Source organism: Artemia sp. Qi Xiang Cuo, chromosome 9 (genome assembly GCF_049724085.1).
Source record: "Artemia sp. Qi Xiang Cuo chromosome 9, ASM4972408v1, whole genome shotgun sequence".
NCBI lineage: Eukaryota > Metazoa > Arthropoda > Branchiopoda > Anostraca > Artemiidae > Artemia > Artemia sp. Qi Xiang Cuo.
The window spans coordinates 9,095,040-9,105,861 of NC_142802.1; the positions used below are offsets into that span (position 1 = coordinate 9,095,040).

General features: G+C 34.5%; 1 protein-coding gene across 2 annotated transcripts in view; it reads right to left on the reverse strand.

The window, feature by feature from the left end:
* The window catches only part of Moca-cyp (nuclear cyclophilin protein Moca-cyp), a 100,988-nt gene that overhangs the window by 66,816 nt on the left and 23,350 nt on the right, over nucleotides 1–10,822 (reverse strand). Inside the window, exons 2-3 of one of the 2 annotated variants that reach the window (XM_089094273.1) lie at nucleotides 3,517–3,678; nucleotides 1,233–1,365 (exon numbers count right to left, since the gene is read on the reverse strand). In XM_089094273.1, the coding sequence (XP_088950399.1) occupies nucleotides 1,233–1,365; nucleotides 3,517–3,675 (292 nt within the window). In that variant the 5' untranslated portion in view covers nucleotides 3,676–3,678. Of the gene's footprint in view, nucleotides 1–1,232; nucleotides 1,366–3,516; nucleotides 3,680–10,822 lie in introns of both variants that reach the window. The other variant, XM_089094274.1, reaches the window with a different exon arrangement.

The window sequence follows — 10,822 nt, forward strand, 5'->3', positions numbered from 1 at the left end:
ACATTTACAAGATTTAAAACATGCTATAAGCAAAATCTATCTAACTTCATGCTAAAATATACTTCCAAGCCCTTTCCATACTCAAATAGGTCAGCATAAACGCAATTTTTTTTTAGTCGGGGGAAGGGGGCGAGAGGCAAATTTATCCAACACTCAAAAGGCTCTTTTCCTTGTTTTAGCGCAGTGTTACATACCTCCCTTACACAGCAACCATACTTTTGCCAATACGACCGACAGATGAGGACTCGCTAAACGAACCTGCCTAAATTTCAGAAAGATTCCACATCCCCTTTTAATCTAACATAGGTAATCAAAATGGATCTGTTAATCAAAGATAGCTAGTAACTTTTAGTCTTTTTCTGTTACTTTTTTTTTTAAAGAAGGATGCTTGCTTTTACATTTGAACATGAAGAATCAACCATAATTCTGAACTTACAGCTCATCATTGAAAAACGTTAAAAACAAGTACCACATTTAGATTTAGATCATCTAATTCTATCAAGATTTATACATCAGTAAAAAGTCCAGAACCCTGTGGTAGCACAGTGGATTGATACTCTTCTTGGCAATCACGCGCCCAGGGATCGATCCCCACTATGATAAGTTTGGGTGACAGGTTTGCTACTTGTCCCTGTAAAACAGGAGCTGAAATGTTGTTTCAATGCCGTATGTGCTAGCAATAGCTCTAGAAGATCTTTTTCCTTTATTCAAAAATCCAGCACTTACAGTTCCAGCCAAAAATTACATGCCAAGTCACTTGAAACCACCAAAATCTAACCCCGTTTAATAAAACCTTTACACTTAATCTGTCTTGGAGAAGAGCATTTTGAAAAGTCAGCAATACTAACCAAGGCCGTGTCCAAGGGAGGGTTTAGGGGGATTGAATCCCCCCTCGAAACGTTTGTCCTCAAATTTTTCATGCGTTTTTAATTTATTTTTTTTTAGCCCTCCCCCTGAACAAAAAGCTTGGATACTGTTCTTATGCTAACCCATCCTAATGACAAAAAAAATTGTAGGCAATTTAAAAAACAAAGGAATACGTTCAAAATTAAAAACAAGTTTGACATAGTGCATTTGAGGCAGTTTTTTTTAACTTTTCCTTCTTTGGATTGTCTTAGAGTTTTTTATGTACAAAAAAGCTATTTTAAAGTTCCAAAATTCCTGAGTTCCCTAATTATAATCTCTGGCTGCAAAAGGAGAACTTCTTTTTTAACTTTCAGTTTTTACATTACCTTCAAATGTTCCACCATAAATGGATTCACCTCCAGTTCCATTGCCAGCTGAGAAATCGCCCCCTTGAATCATGAATTCTTTAACCACTCGATGAAAGATGACATTTTTGTAGTGCAATGGCTTACCAGTACTCTAAAAAAAAAACGAAAAAAAAACATAAGAAGCTTAACTCAAAATAAAATAAAACATGTTTATGGGACCGAAAAATGTATCAAATGTGTTTTTCATAGGAGGGTAAATTTGTCCAGTTATGGTTATATGAATGCAAGCTCATTGTTTAGAAATAGGGCAGTGTATGTCAAGAAGGGTGATTACCACTCCCAAAAGCCATAGGAGTCTGCAACCAAAAGCTTATTTGTGGGGAGGGTGGGGTTACTAGCATATTCTAGTAGTTTTATACTTTGAAAGGAACAATTAACTATTTAGGAGGGGGTGCTATAATTCAGCTTCTTTTTTTTTAATTTCAAGGTATGTACCACAGTTGTACAAATTTCATGAAACAACAGCATGCTGCAGCATATAGCAGAGAGGGTCAACTTGGTAGAAACTATTTGAGTAACAGTAAGGTAGAAGCACAATCCCTCGCAGGGATTCCCCCCACTTCACCATTCCCCTCTTATTGTACAGTGAAGAAATGAAAGAAATGGTTTGAACCATAAAAATTATAAAAAACAAAAAAATATTTTGGAAATTGTGACAGTATTAGGGGCAGTAAAATGGAGAGGCAATTAAATCTGTTCAGTGCTGGATCAATGGCAGCTATTCCCAACTAGGCATCAGAGTGATCATGAAAGTTGTAATAGCTATAAGTGGAGTATTTATAGTGAATTAAGGGTATTGTTAAAAAATTACTAGTGAATTATAGTGATTTAGTGATTTAAGGGTGCTGCTAAAAATTACTAAAGTGATTTATAGTGATTATAGTGGTTTAAGGGTGCTTCTAAAAAATTACTATATGTAGTGATTTAAGGGTGCTGCTAAAAAATTGCTATAGTGATTTATAGTAATTAAGGGTGCTGCTAAAAAATTACTATAGTGATTTATAGTGATTATAGTGATTTAAGGGTGATGCCAAAGATTATTGAATTAGTAAAAGTCCACCAAGTTGATCCTTCTCAGTGATTTTGATTTTTTGTTATTTATCTTTAATTTTTTTTTTGTATTACCTTTCTATTCTGAGTCCAATAAATTGTCTATTCGCCTTTATAACTTAGATGCCTAATTTTATATACAGATGTATGTTATTTTAATTTTTGTCTTTCTTATTTTCTAAACCGTGTAAGCATTGTGAAAATTGTATTTGTTTTGACCATGTCAATGAATGTGAAAATTGCATTGTATATATGTAGACTTATTGAATTATTCACTACTGTCTTGATGAAAAAAAAAAAAAAAAATGAAGAATCCGCCCAACTGTGTAAACATTTATTGATTCGATTTGAGTCTCATTATTTCAAACATCAATGTTTCTAAGTTACGCCTTCCTTTATAAATGTCTATTTAATTATAATTAGAATTTAAAGAGTCTTAATATCCAGGGGGTGCTAAATGATGTTTTTTCTTGAAAAAGAGATTAGACCAGCTAAGTTTGGGACCCCCATCTTAAGGGGGGATACACAATACAGGTTCTAAAAAAAAGGGAAATACCAAAAGCAAATTCATTTTCAAGCTTTTTGGTCATCAGCTTCTTTTTAAAATAAATTTGGTCAAAAAAGTTTACGCTACTGGCATTTTACATTACAGTTAACCCTTATATAATACAAATAAAACCATCTGGACCATATCCAACACTTGCAGATATCAGACACCGATATGAAAAACTTATAAAACAAAGTAAAGTAGAAGCTAAAACTTATAGAAGTGGTTTATAAGTGGAGAGAGGCTTAGATTTAAGACTTAGAAGCTCTCTTGTAATTTTAATGTCCTCAAACGACCCTCATGTCTGCTAAAGTTAAATTAATGGTTATTTTTAAGGGGAATGAAAACCCAATATTGCCACCCCACAGCAATTTGTTTTTGTCTGGCCAAGAGCCTTTTTTTCCACAGTCAGTTTAAGATAATGAAAATTATTCAATAATCATTAGGCTCTAGTTATAATTACAGCTAAGGGAGGGAGGCTTTGAATAGATTGAGATGAAGGAAGAGGAGGCATAGCTGTATTTGCCTCAAGTGGTTTGGTGCTCCAGTGAGTTGTTAGTAGTAGTAGTCAAAATAAGAATCAAAACATAAATCTGGGGAATGAATACCAGCACAATAGATAATATTGACATAGAGATTGATTACCTTTCCAATGCCAGCTTCTCCTGTACATAGAGCCCTGAAGTTTTCAGTAGTCAATGGACACTTATCAGCAAACAGTTCCAAAGTAACCCTTCCAACTGGCACACCCCCAATTTCAACATCAAAGAAACATCGAGGTAGATACGTTTTTGTAGTTCCCATTCTCTAAAATAAAATAGTATCAGCAAATACATTTTAAAAATATGTTATTGTATATCATTCATCAAGCTTACCGTACTGTATATCCTGCAGTATTATTGATGTCCCGGGCTTTTAAAGTGAGCAATGCCCCTCTCCTTGCCCCCATGGAATTGAGACCATACAAGGAGTGGGAGTCTATCTTTGGAATGGATTTGGGGTGTTTGATAAGAATGAAGAAAATGAGATTTCTGAATCTCCCATTCTCTGTAATAGAAAAATATCAAACATATTGAGAAGAAACTGGATGTGACAATATGGTGGGTAGAAGCCAGGTTTTCAGCAATTTTCCAATTAAAAAAACAGCCTATCTTTGAAATACAACTTATATTATATTTTTTTTCATTTACTATTGTTTATGAAAGAACAAAAACTGTTTTGGTACTGTTCTCCAAATTTGAATAGTACTGTTCCCTAAATGAAAGATGAACAATATACAAAAGAAACCACAAGACAATTAATTAATTTCTTTTTCTTTAAGAGGGGTAGTTTTTATTGCTTTCTTTTGTTTTCTCTCTCCCCCTCGGTTTTAGTTCATTTATTTGTTATATGACACATTTGCTAATATACTCACCATAATAGTTTAGAATCAGGTCTTTAAGGCATAGAAGTCATTCCTCTTCAATTATTCTAGGAAACAAAAATTTTCAAACAGCCCCACAAAAAAAAAATATAAAGAAATTTATTTTTGCTACATACAGTGTTTCTACTTTTAAAAATTGTGCTAATTATTGGATAATTATCATCTCTGGAAAAAAACATCTGTGATGTATCTTCTGGCAACATATACAGAATTCCACATTTTTGTAGATAGGAGCTTGAAACTTGTCCAGAAGGGTTCCCTTATATGCTGAATCTGAAGGTGTGCTTTTGATGAAGAATGCCTGACCTTTTTGGTGCCCCCCTTTTTTTGAAAATCAGGTAAATTTCCACATGCTTGTAGCTTCTGGTGGGGAATATTAAACTTAATCAATATTATATATTTAGAATCAGCATAAAAAGCCAACTATTTTGATCTATTAATTGTTATAAAATTTGTGTTTCCTAGTATAATTGAAGAGGAAAGACTTAAAGAAACAGTTAGCCAAGTGGATTGGACTTGCTTGCAGACGGGAGAGAACTATGATCAGAAATTTGAACTATTCCAAGACATCGTGATTTGTAGTGCCAAAAGCTCAACCAAAACAAAGGAAATCTGTCAGCCATGAACACTACCACATATTAACCCTAAGCTGAAACAGCTGATGAACATTAAGAGTTGAAAATTTAAGAATATCACAAAACTGGAATCTCTAGACTTGGACAAAGCATTAAGGTGCAGTACAACAGAGCCAGAAACAAACTCCCCAATGCAACAAGATATGCTGAAAGAGAACAAGAGAAAAAGATTGCAAGTGAAGCAAAAACAGCTCCTAAAAAGTTCTGGAAACATGTTAACTCCAGACTCACATTGAGGAGACAAATACCAACCCAGGTCAACAAAGACGGATCAAAGGCCACAACACAGTCAGAAAAGGCAAATGCCTTCATGTCCTTCATCAACTCAGTTTTTAAACCAAAACAAGACGACCCAGATGTCACAGAGGAGAGACTAACCCCTGAAATTAGACTCACCAAAGAGGAAGTAATAAACCAACTTAAGAAAATTCAGACAGACAAGTCAAAAAGCCCAGATGCAATTGAGGCAGTATGGCTAAAGGGACATACTGAGTACATTGTTGAGCTACTGCTGGAGATTGTCCAGAGATCTATAGACGAAGGGGAGCTGCCAAAAATCAGCAGCTCAGAGGTCACTAATTTATAGAGCAATTGCTCTTTGGAACTCTATTCCCAGTGAACTTTCTCTTATCAAAAACTCTTCTTCCCTTTTCAGAAAAATATTCTCTAAGGCTTGAAGTATTTTCGTTTTTTTTTTTTTTTTATTCATTTTGCTTTATATATTTATTCCGCTTTACTTTATATAGTTTTTTTTTCTTTTCTCCTCTCTCATTATGTTGAATTTGATTCAAACCCCGCTGTTTAATAATATTATTAATGGTTTGGATTTCTAATATATTACAGGACATTTTCAGTTCAGATAAAATTAAGTCAAAGGTTATTGTGTAGCAGTTGTTTGTTTTTGTTGATTTTTCTCGCATTGTGTTTATATTTTTGAGATATAGTTTTTTTTTTTTTTACTTCCCCTGATTTGTTTTGTGTGGATTTTGTGATTGATACGAGGTCCTCTACAAGCTATGCTTCTTGGGACCTCTAGTGCTTAAGTGTATTTATGTATTTGTTGTAGTATTTAATAAATTGAATTGAAAGCAATTATTGTACCCATCCATAAGAAAGGGGAAAGGGTAAATGCAGAAAATTGCAAACCAGTATGTCTCACGTCACTGGTCTGTAAACTAATGGAAGGGTGTATCAGAGACCGCATACTGCACCATTTTTTAGAGAACAAACTGCAAAACCAAGATCAGTACAGGTTCCTTCCAAACAAAAGTTGTACGACACAACTATTAGACACGATGAACAAATGGACCCAAGCTCTGGAAGAAGGCCACAGTATCCTGGTAGTATTATTTGATGTTGAAAAAGCATTTGAGAGCATCTCCCATCCACATCTTGTTGAACAGCTACAGGATTTTGGTCTCCAGCCACAACTACTAAACTGAGTTGAGTCTTACCTGAAAAACCAAATGCAAAGAGTCAGGGTCAGTGAGACCCTTTCTGAACCAGCCAGAGTGACAAGCGGAGTCATTCAAGGTAGTCTTCTTGGGCCCCTCCTGTTCATACTATTTATCAACAAAATTAACAGCAGTATCTTAAGCTCTACCAAAACTTTTGCAGATGACACTAAACTGTACAGAAAAATGGCATCACACATAGACAAAGTCATCATTCAAGAAGATATCAATAAACTGACAGAAAACCTGAAAAACCTTGGGCTAAACTTCAACACAAGCAAAACAGAAGACATACAGATCAGCAAGAGAAAAGAAACAGCTCCACAGTTGACTATAAAAAGTAGAACAGGTGCAAGGGTACCATTAGAGACAGTGGAGTAAGAAAGAGACCTTGAAATTATTATTGACTCTCAGCTTAAGTTTCATAACCACACAAATAAAATAGCTTCAAAGGACTCTCAAATCACTGTTCTCATTAAGCAGAGCTCCCAGCATTTTGGCTAGCAGACCTTTGTAAAGCTGTACAAAGGGTTAGTAAGACCTACTATTGAGTACAGTAATGTCATACGGGGGTCTCATTATAAAAGAGACAGTCGAGATAGAAAAAGTTCAAAGACAAGCCACCAAGCTTCTTCCAGGCTTCAAAGAGATGAGTTATGAAGAGAGGTTACAGAAACTTCAACTTCCAACACTCAAGTAAAAAAAGAAAAAGAGGAGACCAAATCCAGATGTACAAAATGAAAAACAAGCTGGAAAAACTCAGCTTTGAAAGTTACTTTCAGCTCCCCAAAACCAAGACTACATGAGGTCACTTGGTAAAAGTGTTCAAATCCCATGCCCAAAAAAATCAAGAGCCAATTTCTGGAGTGTAAGAGCTGCAGACAACCGGAACAATCTCCAAAAAAGTATTGTGTAAGCAAACACCCAAAGTACACTCAGTAATGATCTCGACTGATTCTGGGAAGAACAAATGTACACACACAACTCTTAAAACATCTGACTTTAGTGACTTAAAACTGTTAAAACTACCATCTATACATACTTTTCCAAAGTTGATGTTGTGCTGAGGCTGCTTGCCTTACATTCTGGGAAGACCCTTACACATGGTTTAAATTGCAGAATTTCAAAAAGCCAAGTATCAGAGAAACAAGACTTGACAAACCAACTGACAGCCATAACAGGAATGTTTCCCTAAAGGCACTGAGGATCCTGTAAGTATAAAATTTTTATTATTAAGTTTTGGCTACTATTGAGTGGAATCACTCCTTACATACAGTTTGTTACCAAAAAATGTTTGATCTAGTTTTAGGAAAATAAATATTAGATATAAAGACTTTTCATACAAAAACTGTGAATTTTGGAAATTTTTTAGCATGTCTACTTAATATCAGTGTTTACTTCTTAAGCTTTAGTAGTGTGATTGTGTGTAGCTGGAAAGTTAATCACTATTTCAACATCTAAACCACTGTAACATCTCTACTATAATGCCTAGAAAGTGGACTGTTTCTCTATTGGATTTGTTTAATAAGTATGTAGTCAACTTGAATATCTTAACCATATGCAATGCTAACAATCTTAATGCCTAATCATGGACACACACTATAAGCTTGAGTCTAATGCTGAACCAATCTTGGGTGTAAGATCCTAAAGTTAGAATAAAATATCTAAACCATACACAAATTCTATAATGGGTAAGTTCAACCTAAGGGAACTGTTATGAAGCAGAATAGTTGTATTTAAATAGATCAGGATGTAAGGGTAGCATATGTTTAAATGCTAAAAAACTACCTTGTTGTCAGCCAATCCAAACTAGCCTAGTCCCAATAGTCAGCCAATCCTAGCTATCCTACAATATCTATATTTTATCAAAGATTTGGAACCTACTCTCCAAATATATGAAAGATGAATTTTAACCAAATAATTTGTTGGGAATTAAGCACTATTCAAGTACTGGGGGTATTACCCTAGCTTTATTTATAATTGAAACCCTGTTGAAATATATGTATTGTTGTTAAGATAGGGGGACGTGTTTGATCCTCTGTTTTCAAAAAAACTAAGGGTATTAAGGTCAAACTCTAAGAAAATGCTGAGGAGGATGTTGAACTAATTGAAAATGCCATATATACATGGAGGTTGTCAAAAGGGCATACCAGCAATATTTCTCAAATGGCTTACAGTGTTAAATTGAAATTTTTGGGGCATGTTAAACTAACCAGATTACTAAGAATGTTAAACATAGACTGCTGCTACTACTATTACAATGTACTTTTATGCACTTTTACAAGCTTCAGTGTGTCTAAAACCCTAAAAGCCAGCTAGTTAGCAAATTCTACAGTGTATATAGAACTTTATTGATAGCTGACTACTTGCATAATCAGATTGAAGTGTATATATAAGTGAGGTCTAGTAGCCAACTGGTTGGCTAATCTAAACATTTTACAAATACACTGTCAGTCATATTAACCACCTAGTTGGCTAGAATTTTTTTCCATATAAGTTTGGCTAAGGTTCTTTATATGTAAACTATGTTGTTTTGTATTAGCCATCTGATAGTTTCCTCTTCTTGACCTGTATTGTTTTATAATCATTTTTGGTATTTGTCTGTTAAACCAAACACACTCAACAATTACACTGTGTAAGAACTAACAGACAGGTTTCCCTTCCTGGATTGGTTATGATTTGCTTATTTTGAGTGAGAAAACTATGATGAATGCATATTTTTAATAAGTATTTAATATATAGAGGTAGTGGTAAGGGGTTAGTTTTAAACTATTTAAGTTTAAACTTACATCAGAAATCAAATTTACCCCACTCCCACCCCTAATGTGCAAATATATACCCTGAATTGGTATATATAGGGGTGGGGTAAAATTCATTTCCAACAAAAATTATTATTATATTTGGAAAGAGCATAAAAAAAAGCATCAAGTGGTATTTTTACTTTATTAGTAAGTCAATAATATGAACTGCAAAAAATTTACCTCAACCTGTGCACCTGTAAGTTGAATCAACTGTGATTTAACAAAAACTGGAAAACACTAGGCAGCAGGCCTATGTATAAAAAACACATATTTTGGGCTATATATTTGCACAGTAGAGAGGGTTGGGGTTAAAGGATTGCAAGGATGCATGCAAACTGTTTTAAATATGACTATTCTGCATATTATGAAGTAGGTAAGTACATTGGCATATCCTAATTTTGTCAAAATCCTGGTGGGGGCAAAGTTGGAGCCAATTTTCCTGTATCAAGTGAAAACTGATAAATGATCCATATATTACCATAAAGGCAAATATATAGGCTACTAAAGAAAACTGACCTGTTTCTCTGGATAGGCTGTTTGAATTATGCAGGCTTATCTTAGTTTTGATATGATTTTGGTAAATTTTTTTGCAGTTCATATTATTAATATACAAATAAAGTGAACATACCACTCGATGCCTTTTTTTATGCTCTTAACAAATACAATAATTGCTTCTAGGCCTATTGCAAATTCAAATAGCCTACCTTCCTAATGTGCAAGTATCTACCTTGAATTGGAATATACCATGAATTGTTGATGGCAAAGATTTGAATAGCAAAATTTAGCACTAGGCTATTTTGTTGATAGCATTCAATAACTTTGAAACAGTAGGAAAATGTTTTATATTTGAGTTGCCTAATAAATGAGGTTAGAATTGTTATAAATAAGTATTTTTGGAATATGTTACTCTTGAAAAAATTGTTTATAAACTAGTGATAGGCTTTTCAACCACTTTTCAACAACTTAACTAGGGTAAGACACCCAGTAGTCGGCCACCTGCCTATTCTCGGACAGAATGTAACTAACAGGGAACCTAGCTGTAGGCTAATGTGCTTAGAAAGTTTTTATACAAAGACAAAGCTGGTTTCCCTGGTTGCTTAGATATCACTATCTGGTCGTGTTTTTTCTTTGTCTACCATTCCCCCGCCCATTCTTGATGCAACCTATTGCCCAAAAAACTTGATAACTTCAATTGAAGTTATCAAGTATTTTGGGCAATAGGTTGCATCAAGACTGGGCTGGGTAATTGTAGACAGAGAAAAGCCAAGACCAGAAAGTCCAAGTAATTGAGAGGCAAATGTTTCAAAAGTAATTGAGAGGCTGAGGCATGGGTAAATGGCAGGAGTTTGAATGACTCTCTTATTGGACACATACTTGTCAGGTTAGATTTTGGAAAGGCATAGAGTCTTAGGCATGCTGATCAAGAATTTAAAAAAGAGGCAAACAAGGCAGACCTACCTATGGTCTTAAGAAGGTTGACCAAGAATTTAAAATTGACATAGGACCATAAATTTGCTTGAAATAACAGGCAAAACAATAGTTTAAAGCCATTTTTATCTTTCAAATAGTACCTATTTGTTGGTCATTCAAACTCCTGCCATTTACCCATGCCTCAGCCATTGAAACATTTGCCTCTCA